The sequence below is a fragment of the Plodia interpunctella genome, chromosome Z (genome assembly GCF_027563975.2).
Source record: "Plodia interpunctella isolate USDA-ARS_2022_Savannah chromosome Z, ilPloInte3.2, whole genome shotgun sequence".
Classification (NCBI taxonomy): Eukaryota; Metazoa; Arthropoda; class Insecta; order Lepidoptera; family Pyralidae; genus Plodia; species Plodia interpunctella.
Window position 1 is genome coordinate 3507598 of NC_071324.2, and position 21897 is coordinate 3529494.

The window sequence follows — 21897 nt, forward strand, 5'->3', positions numbered from 1 at the left end:
TTCTTCCAGTCAACCAAGTATTTGAAAGGAAAAAAATTCAACACACAAAGTAAGGTAGCATAAGATAAACGTGCAAAGTGAAGAAAAAAGAAGTACACGAAACATCAAGTATCAACAAGCAATGAAAACTTAAATAAGTATACTTTATTAAAACTACACACAATAAATACAAAAACAAAATAATAAAAATATAATAAAACCATATATAAATACTAATATAAATAATTAATTATAACACTCAAATATCTGAGGCCTGTTCAAAGTGTCCCTTCAGCTGGGATTTAAAAGAGGCAAGTGAGGGAGCCACCTTTATTTCAAGAGGAAGACTGTTCCACAGTTTCGCAGCACGCACAGAGAATGAGAGAGCAAAGGTCCGAGATGCACAAGAAGGAATTTGTAACTTAGGAACATTACAAGACCGTAAGCGGCTATCAACATCACGGAAAGAGAATTTTTCATGAAGGTATTCAGGGAAAGACGGGTTAAAAAGAACATTGTACAGAAGAGAAAGAATATGTAAGTTATGGCGAAGGCGGATGGGCAGCCAATTTAACTGACGACGAAAGTCAGAAACATGGTCAAATTTGCGAAGACCGAAAATAAAGCGAATGCCCTGATTCTGCAATCGTTCCAGCCTATCATACTGCTCCTCCGTGACATCCAAGAAGGCAACATCAGAGTAGTCAAGAAGAGGAATAAGAAGAGATTGAATAAGGAGAGTTTTAGTGACAGTGGGAAGAAAAAACTGCAACCGGCGAAGAGCATGAAGTGAAGCAAAAATTTTGCGGCTAATCTCATCAATGTGCTGGGTCCAAGAAAGCGTCTCGTCCATGATGATGCCAAGATTCTTAACAAAAGGAGATAAAGGAATGGTTTTGTTGTCAAGAACAAGATCGGGCACCACCAGATCTTTAAATTTATTAATATAAAAAGGACTACCTATAACAATGGCCTGAGATTTTCCGGCGTTAACTAAAAGCCCGAACTGATGAGACCAAGTCGCAATTTTATTCAAGTCCGAATTAATGGTGGAGAAAGCGTCCTGAATGTTTTCTAACGGGGCAGCTGAGTATATTTGAAGGTCATCAGCGTATAAATGAAATTTTGAGGAGAGAGAATTCGTGATGCCATTAATAAAAATCGAGAAAAGAATAGGAGAAAGTATGCCACCCTGAGGAACACCGGCAGAGAGATCATACCAGTCCGATAAACAGTCATTAAGTAGAACACATTGACGACGTCCGGTCAAATAAGACTTAAACCAACTAAGGGATAAAGGAGAAAAATTCAACTTATTCAAGAGGGCGATAAGAATGTCGAAATCCACAGTGTTGAATGCACTGGTAAAGTCTAAAAGAACAAGGACAGTCAGAAATTTCTTATCAATATTTGCCCGAATATCATCCGTGATCTTAACCAGCGCAGTAGTGGTGCTATGACCATTCCTAAAACCAGATTGAAAGGCGCTCAAGTGGTTGAAGCAAGAAAGATGGGAACTCAGTTGCTGATGAACATGATGCTCGATGATTTTGGAAAGTAAAGGAAGGATGGAGATAGGACGAAGGTCACAAGGGCTAGATGGATTAAGTTTTTTAGGAAGGGGAATTATATGGCCGAGCTTCCAGGCGGATGGGAAAACACCAGAAGAAATTGAACAGTTTATTATGTTAGTAATTAATGGGGCAATAAGCAAAGCAATAGGTTTGATCATCTCCAAACATATACCATCATTGCCTACTGCTTTGGACTTAATGGAGTTGATGAATTTGACAACTTCATCACTCGATATGTTATTAATGCAGAATAGAGGAGAATTAGAGAAAGGTTTAGCAGAGATGCCATCCAAGGTTGCCTGCTTAGTTGTGGAGGAAAGAGAAGAAGGAGGAGTACAGAAATGTTTGTTTAAGTCGTTAACATCAAACACAGAGTCACAACCAGTTTTTTGTTTACCTAAACCTAAGCTCCTTAAGAAGTTCCATACTTTGTTGGAGGGACAATTCAGAACATGCGAATGAATGTACTTTCGCTTCGCCTCCCTACACTTTTTATTGCACAGGTTGCGTAGACAAACGTAATTGGCACGATTGTCTTCAGAAGGGCACTGCCTCAATTTTAGTTTAGCGCGGTCTCTTCTAGCCATGAATAATTTGATTTCTTCCGAAAGCCATGGAGCAGGAGCATGCTTAACCCGAACCGGATGTAAAGGAGCATGTTTATCAAAAAGACGCAAAATAAAAGTATTAAACAATTGGATCTTGGAATCCACATCAGATGCAGACAGCACATCATTCCAGTTGGATACGGCAAAATCTGCCTTAAACTGTTCCTCCAGGATTGCACGAAAATCACGAACCATAACAACTCTGTGTCTATGCTTGGGAGGACGCAACCTGAATGACGCAAAGATTAAGTCATGTGCTGAAAATCCTAATGCGTGAAATTGGCCGTGAGAAGAAACAAGGCTGGGGGAAGACGTTATGATGAGGTCAAGAAGTGACGGAGGGCCATTGTGGGGAAAGTGTGTGGCGGTCAGGGGAAGGACATGTAAATCCAAAGAATGGAGGAGGGAGTTGAGAGATTTCGATCTAGAGTCATCTTTAATAAGACATGTATTGAAATCACCCATGATGATCAGATGATCAAAACCATTACGAAAGTCGGAAAGCATTCTTTGAAAAGAATCGAAATAATTAATATGAAGTGAAGGGCTATAATAGACCCCAAGAAGTATTTTAGTATGAAGGAGAGAAACTTCAAGAAAAAGGTGTTCAGGAGATTGAAATACGGAAGGCGACAGGGACAAGATTTTACAAGGAATATCGCTACGAAGATAAATAGCTACACCACCACAACGCACCATTTTAGACACTCCATTGCAGGAAGAAATGTAAGTCCTGTCGTTTCTTATAAGGCGAAAACCGGGAAGAGGATACAATGTAGAGGGAAGCGAAGGTTTTAAGAAACTTTCCGAAATGAGAATAGCATGAATGCGAGAGGGGGAAAAACTAGACAGCAACTCAGAATAATGATCAGGGATGCTTTGCGCATTTATATGGACAACATTGAAATTTTTGGCTAAAGAGGAGAAAGTTACATTTAAAATATCACATAAAGACGGAGTTAGATCATCATTCGCGCTGAACAGACTATCAGACGAAGAGGATAAGGAGAAGAATTCATCATCAGAGTTATAGCGCAGTACATCAGACATAGAGTGTAAACAAAAATATATTATAGTATAAACCAATAAATAACACAAATATCACTAAATAAAATTAAAACTTAAATTAAATTTAACTGAAATAAAATTCCCTTCAATTACTTGCCAGACTCAGTCACTTTAGATACAATAGCCAATATAATGACTAACAATATAACCAACATAATAACAGTGTATGTATACTGTAATAAAAATTTGCAAACGGGCATTCAAAAATCAAAAAATCACAGTGGTAAAACATTATAAATTAACGATACATTATAATTAATCGATACGATACAGTTAAGATAGTCGGATAGCAAAAAAAAAAAAAAGTGAAACGTCAAAGTCAAACTTGACAGCTTATGGCTCAAAATGACTATTAAATGAAGGAGCGTGCAAAAATAACATTACCATGAACTACCTAAATTTTGAACGTGACAAAGTGTGTGGGTCAGAATTTAAATGTGTTTACCAGTAAAATATGTATAGAAATACCCGTAAAATACAATCCACAAAAAAAAATTAAAGTACAAAACACCGCTAGTAGAATGAAATATAAAGATACCTACTGAACTCAAGCTAAAAGATACCGGCGACAATACAGCAACGGAATCCCTAGACCCTCGACGGTTTGGAATGAAGCCGGGCACTCGGGGCCCGGGTTGACTTGAAGGACGGAGGGCCTGCCTTCTTGCTAGAGGGGGCCGTGTTAGATATATCTTCAACCGCCACCGTCGCCGCTGGCTTATCACTGCACTTAGCGGCCGCATGCTCTTCAATTACCGCTGTTAATTGTGCCCTAGTGGTGATCTTCTTTCTGGAGCCTTTGACAGTCACAACGACAATCTTTCCATCGCTCGTCCAGCAACCGCTAATCCCTAAGGCCTTACGTGCTTCAACAAATACCGCATGCCTAGGCGCCGTTAAGAATTCCGAGAAGGTCAAGCCACTTCCCTTTAAAAGCTTTTTAGCAGACCATATATCACGGCGGAAAGAGATGTCTCCACATCTAAGGAGGATGGGACGCGGTTTATCTGCTTTAGGGTATCCACCCATACGCCAACATGCAGAGAAAGAATTAGAAGTGACCGAAATGTTCAATTTATCACGGCAAAGCTTTATTAGGATGTCTGCAATGTCTTCATCCTTCTCCTCAGCGAGTCCATGAAGAAGCAGCATACTGGATCTTGACCTCATTTCAAACTCATCAAGAGCACATAAAACCAAATCCATCTGGCTGCTAAGACTCGAGACAGCCTTCCAAATAAATGTCTTGAATGTTTGGTACTCACTGTTTGAGACAGAAGAATTGTCCGCAGTAGCTGAGCCATCTAGAGACTGTTCGAATGATGTCATCCTGGAGTTGAACATACTCTTAAGCTCTTCCATGTTTTTGCACAGCTGTGATATGGCGTCCATTATGAGATGACAATGATGAGGTGTAGTGGAAGTCCAGGAGATAGTGATAGAAGTGAAGTGAAAAAGACTGGCAAGTGTACTGAAGTGAACTAATACATAAGGTAATCAAATCCACCCAATAAATAGGTAAAAACTAATTATTCAAGTAAATAAATACAGAGCAATAAATAAGTTGTGTGTATTTTTTGACAGCTACCGCCCAAAAAAAAAATAAGTCTAATATTAGTAGGATATGCGACAGTTCGTAAACTACGTGTAGTCTTATATCACAATAGCCTTCATGATAAGTGCGGCCGCAGTACTTGATCATCTTCTGTGACATTTGGCAATGAAAGGGTTAAAGGTTCCTCGATCTCAATTTTTGAACGGACGGTCTTGTCTGCTGTAAAACTTTGTTTACTCCGTAAACATTTGGCGCTAATTTTAACGCGCACGAAAGAGACAGCTTGATGTTCCCGCCACGCCCCTCTTTTTAATTGATATGCTAATTGCCGCCTCGTTTAGACGTATTAACCAATTTTGGACGGGTTCTAGTCGGATTTTAGTTTACTAATTCATAATGGCACGTTATTGTTCGTATGGGTCTTTATTGTATAAACGAACTGATTTTGGATAATTGATATACTGTTGACTGTACAGTTGAGAGTTGTATTACATGAAATCTACAATTTGTTATTACTTTTTAGTTCGAGATTATGTTTGAGAATTTATCATTTCTCGAGTGAAATTTTCAACTGAAAAAAATCAAATGATAAGTGAATCAATGATAAGTTCCGGAAGGTTAATTCACTGTTCTGGAAATCCATTTTCTTTGCCTACCCCCATAGGAAACAGTGATAATATGTGGTCGTCCAAATCAAAAGGGACCTTATGGCGGCTAGCACTTAGGTCTTTATTGCCGTTGTTCCAATATAAAACAACGGCAATATAGACCTAAGCCGCCATAAGGTCCCTTTTGATTTGGACGACCACATGTGTATGTATGTAATGCACTAAACCTGCGCGTGCAACTAGTATTACCAAATGGAGTCATCAAATATTATCAGGTATCGCTCGTCCCTTCGCAACGCGTGCTCTGAGCCACAGGAGTAGAGAATCGGAGCAGAGGCATAGCATCTAAGGAGTGTCCGAAAACGTTACCTATTTTGGTAGTGTTGACAAAGGAGATTTAAATAAAATAAACAAAATATTTTGTAAATTTACACCTCCCAATCAGTTGCAATTTTTTAACTACCTATTTATTTCTTATTCCACTAAAAACAATTTAAAATTCAACCGTGTCAATATTTACTTAAGTCCTCAGCTTGTCTACTAGCCGAGCGCGCGTAAACCGGTTTTATTCAGTCTACTCTGCGGCTAGTAGACAAAAAGAACACCTAGGAATACGCATTTGTATGAAGCTTTGCCTCTGTTCCATCTCTACTCCTGTGTCTGAGCGCTCCCTATGTGTTTAGCCATTGATCCTATTTGCTTTGTCCCTTTGTGCAGCAGGACACAAGAGATGTTATCAACGCATTCGCAAATGCTGATATCAGGTATTGTTTTTGCGAAAACGGCAGTAAATATAGCCAATACGAATATCACATTAAAATATGCATAGATCTCGTCTCATCGATCTCGTCCTCACGAGTTCCCGGTGCATTTGGGTTTGTGACCCCGCGTAACCCAGTGTAAACAAGTTTTTTACAACATTTTTGCCACAAGCATTTATTGTCGTCAGGGAGGATCTTGTTACATTCAAAGCGTGACAAAAAATATGTCTGTGCTATAATCCGTTGAAGAGTTCCCACGTAGGTAGGAAGCCGACCCTGAATGCTGGATCAGATTGTGCTTATTATAATAACGCATTCTTATAGAACCTGAAGCGACGTGAAATAATTTAACTCTATAGGTAAAACGAAAGAAAAGTAAAAATAAACCTTAAAATTTCTTGTCTCGGTTTGTACAACCACCCGCTTGCCTCACATAAACTTTTGAGCACAAATAATTTACATTAATTAAATAAAATTGAAGGAGCCTTTGGTACGCGCTTGTATTTAACTTGCTTGTTTGTAATTACACATTTAAAAGCAATTATCCTCAAAGAAGGTTACAATCTCGTTCACTGTCAAAGATGCTTTTGGTGCAAACATGTGGGTGTTTAAAATGTGCAGAATAAAAATAGACCTGTTAAAATATACTTTCCATTTCCCAACAGTGTATTTTTTACGTAGTGGATTTATTTGTTATATAAAAAAATATAATGAACACAAGTATGCCAGGAATGGTTGTGATCTTGTTACTCTTACATGTTGTTGTGTTCGGAAACAGGATGTTTTTCAGATCTTCTCAGATGCTGTAACAGGATCTGCGTAACTCATACATACTAGTGTGTGTCAAATCAATGACAATGCCAAGACGCTATGAAGCTGAGGCATGAAAAATAGCTCGTCAAAAATTTACGTCAAGTTTTACAGAACTGCTTCACGAACACATGCTTTGTCTGCACCACGAAACTTGACGTTTATATATGAATTTGTCATTTTTCCATCCCATGTATTAAGTACTATTTTTCGCATTTGTTAGAACAGAGAATGTATACGTTTATTTTAACTATTGCGACTACGTAAGACTTGTTCAGTGCAATGAGGAAATTATATTTAAATTGCTTATTTTATTTGATTTTGCACCCCGTTTTCCACACCTAACTTTTAACGATATCTTCTTGTAAAATGTAAATAATAAAGTTTTAATAAGGTCTACCGTTAACAAGCTATCTCATTGAGGAGGTACCAAAGAGACGCCCGAGCTCGGAAATTAAAGAAAAAGTATATCAAAGGAAACCCAAGGTACTCAAACTTGTATCGAAAAAGGGAATAACTATTCAAAGACTTCGATACTTACTTGGCAAAAGCGACCTGTTGTTAATTGCTTATTAAAACTTAACTCAATAATAACTTACTTGTTTCCAACTTAGCTCGGCGTCCGAGTGATATTTTTAAGAGTTAAAAATAAAACTGGAGTTGATGTATTTTATGGTATTGCAAAAGAATAGGTCGTTCCTTGGCGACAAAATTCCTATTTGAATAATCGAATCTGATAATTTAGTATCACTAATCTAATAACTTTTACTTAATACGTACCTACGTATTTAATTAACTTATTTAATGAACTATTTTTTTGTTCTTGTAATTAGTAGAAGTATATGATGTATTAATATACTTCAAATTAGGAAAATTTCCGTAAGGAACCTCCTAGATTAGGAATGTTTAATTTCAAAATTATGACGCCAGAATTCATCACTGTCATAGGGTTTCATATTATATAATTATAAAATATTTTATAAAATTGCATCATGAAAAATCTACTGAATTGAATTTAATAAGGTTTTCACACGGTTGTATATGTCTAATTTAAAATCTGATATAGGTTTCCGAGATATTGACATAAATAAGTTATCAGCGGACGCACGTAATGAACTCGGGCGAGCCTGCGGGCAAAAACTAGTAGTAGTAAACATAAAATATATATGTTCGTCCATTACAATTCAAGTTACCTATTGCAAACTCTATTGAGTTTGAGGAATTTAAAGTTTAAGTCCCGAAGGAAAGTAATTAACTTTATTGCATTTGAATCCCGCTGCATCTTGTCTAACTACACAAACTATTACGATATTACTTGGTTAAATGGGTTGTTTTTATCTAATGCCTTGATCCGTCCGTCTGGGTTTTTACGGGTTATTTTTAACTTGCCATCTATGCATGTCGGTAACTTACTATGTTTTTTTCGGGTGGAATTTTACAACTCAATTTTGAAGTAAATATCTTTAACCGTTTGAGCTGATACTTGTATACTACATTTAATATGGATGACATATTTTTTTTGTCACGCGTTGAATACAACAAGATCTCTCTGAAATAATAAAATCTTGTATCTGAAATACATTTTTTTTAATCTCATTAAAAATATACTTCTCTTAATACTTCACTACTCATTATAAGAAGAACTCAATCGACAACGAGCTCTCAAGAATACTTGAGAAGCTTATATTTTTGTAGCAAATATTTGAAGTACTATTCTATATAGGATTAATTGTTCAGGAGCGAGCAATTTGATGTAGCTTCGTTCAAATATAGGTACCAGCGGCGAAAATTTGCGGCTGCTAGATACTAATGAACTATCGAATCCGCTTTGGTTTTCAAAGCCGTAGCACAAAGGCTTCTTCTATGTCTACTTAATTAATTCACAATTTAATTATTTACACTATGCAGTTATAAATTAGTACGGACCACATTACCAATATTGAAGTTCTCAGCCGCATGGGCAAAATGGTGGAGCTTGGAATATTACAACAAGAAAAATTTGGTCACATATTGAGGAAATTCCAGTACCATCTCCTTCAAACAATGATGCAAGATGTTTTTGCTCAAAAACATCAGAGAGTGGACAGGAGTAAAAACAGTCGAACAATTATTCATTCTAGCTGTGGATAAGACAAAATTTAAGGAGCTGACGGCCCATGTCCAGTAATTAATAGGCACATAAGGAAGAAGCAGTAATGTAAATAGATTACTAAAAGGTAGCAAGCTACATATATGCATGTGCCAGGGGTTCGTTTGGCTGAAAATTTTCGAGGCAGACAAAACTTTGGTCTTCCAGTCTAATGCCTCTTTGGACCATCAATATTCACCTTGAATAAAATATAGAAACTTATATTTATTTTCTTGAACACTGTTCTGCTCGGTGGTATTTTATATATGGCAACGATCTAATGGGTATACTATGTTTCATTATACCGATAAAGAGCGACAAAATTGTTTATAATTTTAAATTTTGACTCTTTGCAATTAGTTACTTCAAGGACCAATAGTAAGTTTAATCATAATAGTTTAATAATAATAAACCTCTACTCTATAATATTTGTTCGCGGCGTTTACTAGTATTCTTCATCATCATTACCGACATGCCTTTAATAAGGGGTAAAAGAAGTTAATAAATTTATTCTGTACGTAGTCATGATATGTATCTTTGAACTATCAAGGCTACTGTTGCTACTGTTGGTAGGTAATAAATTGATTTTGCATCACAGTAATGCAATACAGTAGCTATCGATTATATATTAGCCCGAAGAAATAGCTCTCCAGCGTATAATCGCATTTCGCTGAAATTTATCTCGCACCGACATACCGGGCGTATTTAAAGGGAGGATTAAATACGACAATACAATATTCTACTTTATTGAATATAATATTTTAATATATGCAATAAAGTAGAATATTGTGCGGTTGCGCCCGCTTTTTTGTGTTCTTATAATTATCATCATCTATATCTCGGGTTCCATGCAATGTATCGCGATGAAACCTATGCCAGATTTTTAATTTGACCATCCGCTATATGTGAAAACCGCATCAAATGCCATCCAGTAGTATTTGCGCGATGAGCATAATTATTTTTCTTTAATATCATCTTCTATGTACAGACCAGCCTATTTACAGTTTTATTATGTTTAGATGTGGTAAAGATATTGTCACGCCTAAAGCCCGTGGGGGTGGATACAGGCAAGAGATATCGGTTTGCCACGATCCTTACAAATTTCTCTCAGTTTTAAATAGATTTTTCTTTTATTTTGTTTCGCCTCAATACACTTACAATTTTCCTCATTTTCCATGACAATGTATATGAAAAATATGTATACATGGACATACATAAATATCACAATCATTCCCGAGAGAATGTTGGAATTTTTAACCCCATCAGTACCTTCTCCTGCATTCAGCGAATTGTTAAAGGAAAAATAATAGATTTGTAACAGAACAATTCCGTTAAACTGTACATTTTACTTAACTGTGTATGTTACAAAATCTGTCTACCATTTCACGTTTTGTCTGCTTAACTTTTTCATAAGTGTAATTTGAAGCAAGGAGAAAGACCTGGTACCTTTCAATCCGTAAACATCAATGTTCCCGTGGGAAATTCACGCGTTCGAAGCCGCGGGCAAAAGCTAGCTAAATCATAAAGGACAGCAGTCGTGTTTTTTTTCACAAATAATCGGTTTTTAACAAATGATTTAATTATACTTTAGGTATAATTTATTTTAAACAAAATTCAACATTAACTGTTGTGAAAAACGTAACGTGTAAAAAAGGATTAGATACAACCTCTTCACTCGTCTTTTGATCGTCGCTCATCGCTGGGTTGACAGAGAGAGCGGAGACATAAAACGGGCAATACTCTGGGGCTGTGCGATCTTGACGACCCACGTAGTTTATGGCACTGCCGTGATAACTATTGAGTGCATTTTTGAGGCGTTGTCCGAGTGCTGGAGTAGATTTAAATAAATAGCTGAGTAATATTCGTCCTTCTCATAATAAAGCATTGTATAAATCTCTCTTCCATATGAGATCTTATCGGCTGTTTCCTCAGCTGTTAAGCTTCATAGCTCAACGTCCGCTTTCCTACTTTTTCTTCACCACTAAGCTATTACATTACACCACTAAGCCATACATTAGCATCCCTAGCTATCGGAACATTGACATACCCAGCATGTAATCATTTACGGCATCAACCCAGTGCTTCTTTGGTTTGCCCTTTCTACTACACGATTGATTATTATCTTAGCGAAAAAAGCTATATTTGTTCGACAGCCACCTTAAATATTTATTTTATGCTGATGACTTTTTAATAAAAGTTGTTTCAAAAATTATTTTTTACGCTGGTTGAGTTTATATATATATATATATATATATATATATATATATATATATATATATTGAGTTTATATATATATATATATATATATATATATATATATATATATATATATATATAAACTCAACCAGCGTAAATAATAATTTTATTAAGTTATATTTTATAAAGTCCATTAAAATATATATATATATATATATATTTTAATGGACTTTATAACCAACTTGCAGTGTTCATACTTAAATGATCCAGCAGCATTGTTACAGTCTTATGGATTATCACAATATGGTCTAAATAAATCAAAAAGCCGATTTTTTTTTTACAATTTTCTGACTTTGTCATCTACCATATTATTGACTGTTTAATTACGACCACTCGTTCTTGAGAGTTTTTGGATTTCTTACAACTGTGGTGAGGTTTATTTATAGATAAAAGAAGGTTTATTCCTTTTACTTTCACTAGTCAGTTGAATCGAGTACTCTATGTGTCTTTTTTTAAACCTTTTTAAAGTTGAGATTCATGCGATTCATGTTACAAAAGAAAACACTGAACATTTTGCTTTATGGTGCTTAAAAAGTCTTCGGTGTTTAAAAAGTCTGCATAACTTTATCGGGGAAAGTGTGGTGCCACTCTCAATGCACATCAAAGGCGAAAGAAGAAAATCTTTCAGCAGTATCAGCTTTTGTACTCGTGAAGCGTCGTGTCCTGTTACGTCACAGTTCAAATTCAATTTCTATATAGAAATAACACAAAAAGCTTTTTGAAACATATTTGTATTTTATGTGTATTTTTTATACCCAACGTCCCATAGTAGACATGATTTTACCATCATGAAGTAACCAAAAATATAGAAGTACAAGATAATTTGCGAGGTAACCGTGTAAACTGGGGCTTATTCTTGAGTAACTAATACAAGGAGCATGCGAACATAGTTTGCACACATTCTCTCGTTTTAATATCTCAAGAGTCAGTGAGATTGTTAGTACAAAGTGTTTAACTATATTGTCTGGTATACTGACTATACACCTAAAAATAATTCAATCCCTGTCCATTTTGGCGATGTCAATAACAGCACGAGTATATAATTAATACATCGCAATGTAGCTAACGAGCTGTGATAACATTATATTGATGTGTATCAATGGTGTCGACATCGACGTTGCCTGTGACTGTGACAGTAATCTATACCGTGTCATCAATTCCTATACGGTATGCCAGGCAGGCGAGGTATTGTATTACTGCACATAGCAAGCTGGCATGGCATGGCAATCGTGCCTCCCTTCGAATAATGGGTAGACCGCAGGCGTTACCTAGCTTTGTATAAGCCTTCGTCAGATATATATGTCTGTGTATCTACAGCCCCTACCTGTATGGTAAGCCCGTGAAAGCCGCCCTGTGGGAATTGAAATAATCGGCCAGACGTAGGGGGATATAAATCTCAGTGACTGTGCGCTTGCAGCGGTAAGCAATCCAGGGCTTGCGTCGGTCAGAGGATCCTAAAAGCATGTTCTCATGAACTTTGTGTTGGGTTCAATTTTTAGGATTCCGTACCCTAAAGGTAAAAAACTCTCTGTCTGTCGCCAGACTGTATCTTATGAAGCATATATAACACTACAAACTATACTAACAATACACTACCACCGGTTCATGAATCGTGATAGTTATGGGCAGTAGAATTTTTCACAGATAATGGATTTCTATTGTCGCTAACAAATATTAAAAAGTAGAATAATATAAATATGTAAGGGGGCTCCAATGTATCAATTTTTTACCTATTTTAGATATACTTAATGGTTCGGAAACCCTCTGGCCCCTTTTAATAGAAGAATACAATAATTTCATTAGAACAGAAGATTGATTTTGCTTTACATGCAATCGGATTGCTATTCAACCGATTGCAAACAGCTAAACCAAATTACCAATCCAAGAATGGAAAAATATTACAGTTATTCGACAGCGGGATTGAAACCCGTCGGTGAAGCTCAAAGAGAGCTCTAAAACATTGCGTCACCACGATTTTTAATTCGCTTTACTACTGGGAAGAGCAAAAATTAAACGTTCCCGGTATCACAGCGGAGTGCCCCGGCGCAACGTGAACGAGACAAAAGCAATAAGGTTGCAAAGGATGTAGTTTGAACTGATTTCCTTTTCACAGCGTTTTGTGCAGGAACTGCCAGCATACTCCGGCATTTGCGTGCCTTGCGAATAAAATGCTACACATTTTATCCTGCGTTTACATTTTCCCTAGGTTCCTTACATTATCTATCTGACATGTGTATTTATATTTATTGATCTATAAGAATAATATAATGTATGTATGTTTGTTTGTTACTCTTTCACGCAAAATCTCCTGGACGGATTGTTATGAAATTTGAGTACACGAGTAGAATATGGAATAACACATAGGGTACTATAACATTTATGCCGAAATTCCCCTGGCAGCGAAGCTCCGGGGCGCAACTAGTAATTAATATAAAGGAACATGTTACAGAGTCTATGGCCAGACCGCCAAACGCATCCGTAATTAGGTCTTCGACGTAGTTATTAGTAGCCGTGCAAATTATAATCTTCTTCATAGTCTTATTCCTCATGGCTGAGGGTCGTGGTCAGTACGTGGATGGAACACACACAACTTTCTTGGCACTATTAATGGAGTGGTTTGCCATTGCCTTCTTCAATTTCACACACAAGCTAATCCAGTATACAGGTATCCTCACGATGTTTTTTCCTCACAAATAAAAATCGTTATCTCGTGTTTGGAACACGTATGTGATGTGATTTTGTTTTGTAAAAGGAAACACGCTATTGTTCTTTTACTTTTATGTCCTCATTAATTAGTCTGTAGAATTTCGCGAGTTTAGAATTATTATACAAGTTTTGTATTTTTGATGTTAGCATGGGTGAAACATGTAGGTACTTTTAAACGAAATATTAATTAATCCCAAGCATACTCGCCAATTAATGAAGGAATGAAAGATAATTTATTTGCATTAAAGCCGGTACAAAAGCAGTAAATAACGTCATAAATGTATAAGTAGTAAGTTGGCAAATTTATTTTGATTGCCCGATAGTTCGCGTGTTGCATATGCATGCATGCACATGTGCTGTATCTCCGGATGCAGATTTATATGTTACGAGGATCACAAGCATAGCCCCGTGACGTGATATGATAATGGACGTGTTGATGCCGTGTGAAGGCCGTCCACATACACTTAGATATAACCACCTGTATTGGATTGACACCTGGATGTAGTCTCTCTCTAATTGGAGATCCATTTATACAGTTGAAATTCGCTTAATCCTTGGCTTTCGTTTTACTCGCGATTATTTAAATAAAGTATGTCATCTTCATTAATAGTTTTAGTCCCAATTATGAACTATTAATTAAAAATATAAAAAAATAAAATAAAATTTCGTACGCATTATTATACTTATTAATGTATGTGTGAATGTGTGTACGCAATTAACGCACCGTAAGCTATTATTTTTTTCGGTTTTTTTTTATGGATTTTAGCACTTAACCGAGTACATTGAACACTTGATAAAATCAAGTAAAGGTCCAATAAAAGTTGCAATGATTGTTATTTACAACTTTCCATTTCTGAAGATTTAACTTTAAATATTGTGGTTCTATAAAACGACGTCGTCACTCTGTCCCGTGTGCCTGAGATATCAACGATGGTTAATTTCGCTCGGGAAAAAGCTAGCTTTAGTTTGAAGAGCCTTTTGATGCAGCTAGCATTAATCTACCGTGGAAATACGGTGAAGTCTGAACTCCTGTAGGTACGTAGTATCTTTTTTCTTATTAGTTCTTATTATCAGCTCCTACTTCCAAGACGTATCTGAAAATCAGCGTCTTCACATTACCGGTATTGGGAAAAGTATCGCTGAAGTAACCATTTTGGCAGCTGCAGCGTACGAGTTTCTTGTACTGCGTTTTAATACATATTAAAAATCTATTTTGTATTTGTGTATTCGTAACAATCGAATAAATGATTTATCTGTCTACTAAAAAGTCTTGCAAATTTTTATTTTTGTGAAGACGAAATATCAGTTTGAATATGCCAATCTCATATTAATGGAGACAGGTACTATAAATAAATGTTTATAAGGGTGATATTAATATTAAACAACGACTTTGAAAGCACGTTGGCCAGGAACCGGACAGATGGACAGCTAATTCATAATAAATGCTTACATAATAAATTGTATTTGACAGATGATTGAGCCGTGAATGAATTTTTGCCGCTACTATTTTAATTTTGTCTACAATAACGTATTTTATTAAGTATTGGTAACTCACCGATCCAATTTAAAATTTTATGCGATTGATCCTATTATAAAAGTAAGATTCCGTAAGGCATTATCTCCTTTTCACCCCAAAATTACGATATATAATATTTTTTTATCTCATTTTTTCAAGCCTAAGTTGGTGGTGGTGGCCTTTGCCCAAAAGTGAAACACTAAAGAAACTAAACTAATTATCTTGTAAAACTCATTTTTTCATGGCTATTTTGTGTTCCATAGCAACAGCTTTTTGATATGCGTAGACAAAGCGTTCGTGTTTATAAGGCCTTAAACACGTATTGGCCCAACAGCTACCTAGCTATTCACTAAAGTGGCATAATATGTGAATTGCAATCTAAAGTATCTCAGCCAATCAATTCCATTTTCATTAATTCCATCAGTCCATGAATATGCAATGTTGGTTTAGTTCCTTATCGGTATTGTCGATCCATGGATCTGGTGGCATACTGTTTTTTTAATTGATTGTAGTTTATAATGTGTAAATAAACTTAATCTATGACTTGCTCGATAGCAACCAATGAAATTAATAAATTACATCTGTGGCACTTACATATATCGAGAGGATCTCTTCTGGTCTTGGATATAAAAGAACTGCATTTTACTATGTAAATTAACTTGTAATTAGACTTTAGATTTGTAGTCATAATCTGTTGTGTCTGCGTCCGCGCAGCAACATCGATTTCAAAGCAGGTCAACGTTAGGCGGCCTGTCGATTGGGAATCACATGATAATATTCTTTATTTGTTTGTTTTACTGTTCTTGTCTCTTATATCAGATGACAGAGACGACAATAATTACATCTCGTATTGTTGCAGGAGTCAGCTTGAACAATGCCCTTGAACTGGACCTCAAAAGACCTCCGAAATTCTTCCATGAACCAATACGTCAAGACCAGGTAAATTAACCATTTATATTGTGATAGTATACATTTAGAAGTCAAAAGGCTCAGGGGTTAATTTTGGCTGTTTGTTCAAATATTTGAACAAACAGACAACGAACCAAAACAAATACAGTAGTGGGGGAATTGGAACCGCAATCAGATTATTCCGCGATCAAATCACATCTGCTTTTGTCTTATGGAGATTGATGCCAGGTCTAACACAAGGCTAAGGTACCTTTATATTCATTAAAAAATTAAAACAATGTTTTGTTACTATCGCACTATACAATATTTGATATTGACAGAAGAAAACAAAAATCGGGTTCCGAAATAAACAAGGTACTCTTATATTTTCGTCAAGTGTGTCCGTCCATCAGCGGCTTAGCTCAGAGGCTGTTGTGGATAGACAACTATAATTTCGTAGAAATGCATTATATTAATCGATCGGACATAACTGTAGAAACAATTAGGATCAGGGTTAGACTGTCGAAAATAGTCAATAATATGGTTACCTATGCAACAATCTCATAGGAACTGGAAGTCAGATGTGTTCTCATACAAAAAGAAAACACCGATCGGTGACCAATAACTACAATTGTTTACATTTATATCGACAAGTATGGGCGTTAATTTGTTTGTCAATCAGTCACTATTGAACCGCAGTGCGGATTTTAATTAATTAAATGGACAATACTCAACGGCCCACACTAAGCATTAAGCTTGTATCGTTGGTCTAATGGACACAAACACAGAAACTGGTACAACATACCTAGAACCGCAGATAAATTTAAAGCGTATAAATATTTGCCCGCGCTAAGAATCGAACCCAGGACTCGAGGTCGTCTTTATTAAATTTGGTTCTGGAATAGTCCCTTAAGTAGTATATTTTTTCATAATTTTGGTAATCTATAAAGAATAGTACTTAGAAAGTGACTGACAAATTATTTACTGTTAATTTGTTTGTACAGGGTGGCATTTCAAACACTGACCTAATTTTATATGCTCAGTACAGGTACGTAAAATACAAGAATATAAAGAAATATAAAATGTGAGAAAAGAACATAAAGCTATTTTAAATTGAGTACTGGAGATAGTCAATTCGAATGGGGGAAAATTGTTATCTTTCGCAAAGATTTCTCTCGACATTGTCCGCTCTATTTCTTCATCTAAATTTGTCAAAATTAGGCTAGCGTATGAAAAGCCAACCTGTATAATAAAGCGTTTCTATCAGGCGCTACGTTCAGGGAAATTTACGAAGGAACGTGTAATCGAACGATTTAGTAACCTAACAGACTCAAAACGTCTTGAGTTATTGTTGCTGTTGCTAAAGTCAAGGAATGTCCAATCATCCGGGAGAACGGAACTTGTGAACTTGAGGTTTATGGTCAGTCATATAGCACAGGTCGGCCACTCCCGGGCCCGGCACAAGGAGAAATTCCAAAAAGTGCTGGTTTGATGTTGTTAAGCAGGATATGCGTGTCATGGTCTTACTTACTCAGGATGCCGAAGACCTAGCGTAGTGTAGATAAAAATTTAGGAAACGGACAATACAATTCCATACAAACACGCTGCAATTTCGTGGACTGTATGAATATGGGTGAATCCGATTTTAACGGGAGTCAGGGAGTGACCGTACCCTACCCTAGTACTATTATGTATTGTAGATGTTGTTGGTATGGCCAAGGTATGTCGGTATAACAAATGCCATCATTTGTTATCGTGTAGTCCATCGCGAGTATTCGTTTGTAAGTTGAAATGTAGATTTATATCTTATCTGTACACAATCAATACAATGCAGTTTTAAAATCATTCATACGGTTAGTACAGTTGTCTCATACAAATTATTATTATTATTAAATATAAATTAGTATTGTAAGAGTAAGATTTCATCCCAGTCATATGATAGGTATTAGGGTTTCCCGTACAATCAATCACAGAGTTATTATCGATAATGGAGTTCTCGGTTGGCTAGTTGAATTAATTAATCTATTACAGGTAAATGAAGATGTATGCCCGTTGCTCAAAGAGAGTTCAGCCGATATCGACACCGTTTTAATCTATCCATCATTCGACTTCCAGGTGAGTTGCCAATTCGATACCGTAATTGTAGGATTTGCCTTGGCGCAAAACGACAAATTCGCAAAATGTTATCGTGACAAAGAAAAAAATATTTTTGCCAAAATACATGAAACATACAAATCGGTGTTAAAAATGCCTAAATGTACATGTTTTACTGACATAAATGATAAAATAACTAAAAAATGACTGACGATTAGCATGCTCCTGCATCTACCACAAATAAGGAAATAATTAAATCACTACAAATGTTTTTCATCTTAGTATATATTAAAGAAACCATATAAGGTAAAATCTGGTAACTTAATCGAATCTCCTTTTCAGCAGAACGTCTGCTGGTGTTGATTAGGTTTGTCTTGACGTTGACGAAAAATGCCCTGAATGTATAATGTATCATCTTGAGAATGTAATATTTCGCGAATTTTAAAAAAAATATCATGATGACATTTCGCGAAAGCGACGTTCTGCGTCAAGACTGCTGAAATGTCGGAAATACCAGCTTCGATTGTTGTTTCAATATTTGAAACTTCCAACTGCAGTTATGTTTGTTGGCCTGTTTGTTCGTTGCTTTCGAAACGAATTAATTGGTGAAATGAGTTTGCGTTAGTATTTCAATTATGAACAAGGAACTTCATAAACATTTCAATAGCTTTTTCGTTATTTTTTTTTTGTGTACTCTACGCTTTCTCCGATTTTCCTTCTCTTCTGAGGCAACACAAGACACAAGAGTAATTGAATAAATGGCTAAAGCCAAAAACAATACGCGGTCGTGTTATGTAACAACAGATAGCATGTAAACGACAGCAAATAGCCTTTTATTTGAAGGTAAAAAAAGGAAAGGTATCTTAAAAATAAAGTTGTATTATTTCAGCCGAGCTGGATGAGGACGAAGGAGTTTTGGGAGCAGTCCTTCGAGGACCGCTACGAAAAGATTAAAAACGACTCTCGCCGACCGACATTGAAGGTACGTTTATTGTAATACTACTAACAATAAACGTGAAAGTAGTGTTCATGAATGGACAAACCGAATGAGTTTTGAAATCCCATGGATGTGAATGGCTATCTTCGAAATTTAATGTTAATTTTTTACGCGTATCCTGCGTGTAATGTATCACAACATTTCAAATCCCTGGATACGCTTATATGAAAGACGACACGCGATGAAGAAAGAGAGAGAATAATGCTTTACAAATGAATATAATATTACAAAAATTTTGAAAAAACGTTATTTTACTGTTCGGCTTTATTTCCCTCCGGAACGGTCTAATTTCCCGTTTAAGCGATAATTCTCCTTTTGCTTTAGTGTGGTTTAAAAAGTAAGTACATGTAGTATGTTTCAATTGAAATTGTAATTATATTCCAAACATTAATGTTTCATTAATTTAATCACACAAATTGTATTAGACGTGTTGCAAAAAAACCACATCGTTGTTCGACTCGTTGCTGTGCTATCACACGACTATTTCGACGCATAGAACGCAACGTGAGATATTATGATTAATAAGGATGAGCTATGGACTGAAGTAAAAGTAAACTAGCAACCTAAATGAATCGAGAAAATGCCAGCAAAAGGTGTAATAAAAAATATAAAATGTGCATCTAGTACCTAGTTTATCCAGCTGATAGGAACGCGAGTCCTCCTGACGTCGGGATTTCCCCTAAGTGCATGTCCGCGTGACAGACTCCCTTTTACTGCCAGAGCTCCAATCTCCGGGTTAGCATTTAGTACTTATTTTTAAATCCCTGCGCCACTTTGACTGGTAAATGGTCCCATTAACATTGTGCTTCTTTTTTAAATCTTGGTAGGTATTTTGTTTACTAGCTAGGTTCAATGAATGATTGATTTGGTAAGCAATATTAACTAAGGTCAGTAGTCAATGGCAATAATCAATAACCTAATGGATTACCATTATGTTATTGTCTGTAGTCTCTGTCATGTTAAAATACTTACGAGGTATTTACGATAACTACACACTGACATATTGAAGGTTTTTGTTTTTCTACTTTTCCCGAATACTTTAATAAATTATTAGCATTTACAAAATATTTTTTATAGTATTTTTATTTATCGTCTTGTTTGAAACCATTTCACATTAAAACCGCAATTTTCTTCCATCTTGATAAGTTAAGATTTGAAAGGAAGGTTGGCGGATTTAAATTGTGAGGACTTTTAGAAAATGATTTTCTAGATAGTTAGTAAATAAAGTGTCTGAGTTTGGCTACAGATGGCTAGATTAATGTGATAACAAACCTTAGCGCACTAGTGGGAATATATATATGAATATATACAACGTTAAAAATAAAACAATATGTCTGCATATTTAAAATTTATTTTATAAATTAGATAATTGTAATGTAAATTGGATTTTTTAAGTATGTCGTAATTAATGTCGTGTTATTTTTATATCGTGAATATATTTCAGTGTCGATTGGTTTTTTGAGTTAGTTTCTCACAATCACAAATTTAAATGTACTTGCTTTGTGGCATTTCTTTACAGTGCCGTAAAAAATAATTTGATAAAGTTTCTTGAAATAATAATTAGAAAACAACCAATTGCATCGTACGATAACGTTGTAAATTATTCATTTCTTAGGCGTTTGTCATACATCGGCGTTGTTTATTAAAAGTACAATACAATATTGGTTATAACTAGAATTTTTACATGTGGTTTCTGCCCTAAAATTGGACCACAGGCTATCTTCCCGGTTATGAAGCTTCTTAAAGGATAAAAAAGGCTTGACAACCGATGGGCAACAACAGCATTGCCAAAAAGGATGACGTCGGCAGGCAGGTTCGGAATTTAAAGGTTTTATATTAAGCTATTCAAATGGCTAAAACTAAGTATTTGTGTTTAGGTATAATATTTCGATGTTTAATGTTTTAGTAATAAAATAAAAACTGTAAATAATTTTACTATATTATATAAATACAGCATTAAATACTCTCTCGTCGTCGCGTCATTCCTGGTTTCAATCCCGGCTGCGACAAAGGGAACTATCATATGATCCATGGTGGGGTCCTTCACCTACGTTCGCTGGTTGATCTATCACATGCGTGTGCTGTAACCAGCGGTACTAAATTCTTGGATCCATCATCTGAACGTGTACCTCACTTATATATATTTCTGCCGCCAAAGCAGTGCTTGCGTTGTTGTGTTCCGGTTTGGAGCGTGAGTGTCGCAGTGAAATAAATACGGGATACTCTGGCAAAAGACCCTAGGGCTGACTAATATCCAACCTTTTGTATTTATGATTTAGTAGGATTAGTAGAATATAAACTCACGTACATACAAACATGTACCCTGAAATCAACACTCATTTTTATCAT

At 35.9% G+C, this 21897-nt stretch overlaps 2 protein-coding genes across 2 annotated transcripts in view; one reads left to right on the forward strand and one right to left on the reverse strand.

The window, feature by feature from the left end:
* Positions 1 to 21897, forward strand: part of alpha-Man-IIb (alpha-Mannosidase class II b) — a 49928-nt gene that overhangs the window by 22698 nt on the left and 5333 nt on the right. The window contains exons 3-5 of the mRNA XM_053768828.2: positions 16429 to 16508; positions 18489 to 18572; positions 19441 to 19533. Coding sequence (XP_053624803.1) covers positions 16429 to 16508; positions 18489 to 18572; positions 19441 to 19533 — 257 coding nt within the window. The remainder of the gene's footprint in view (positions 1 to 16428; positions 16509 to 18488; positions 18573 to 19440; positions 19534 to 21897) is intronic.
* Positions 3731 to 4824, reverse strand: LOC128683326 (uncharacterized). Its single transcript, XM_053768832.1, has one exon. The coding sequence runs from the start codon at positions 4619 to 4621 to the stop codon at positions 3818 to 3820; it is 804 nt and encodes a 267-aa protein (XP_053624807.1). The 5' UTR covers positions 4622 to 4824; the 3' UTR covers positions 3731 to 3817.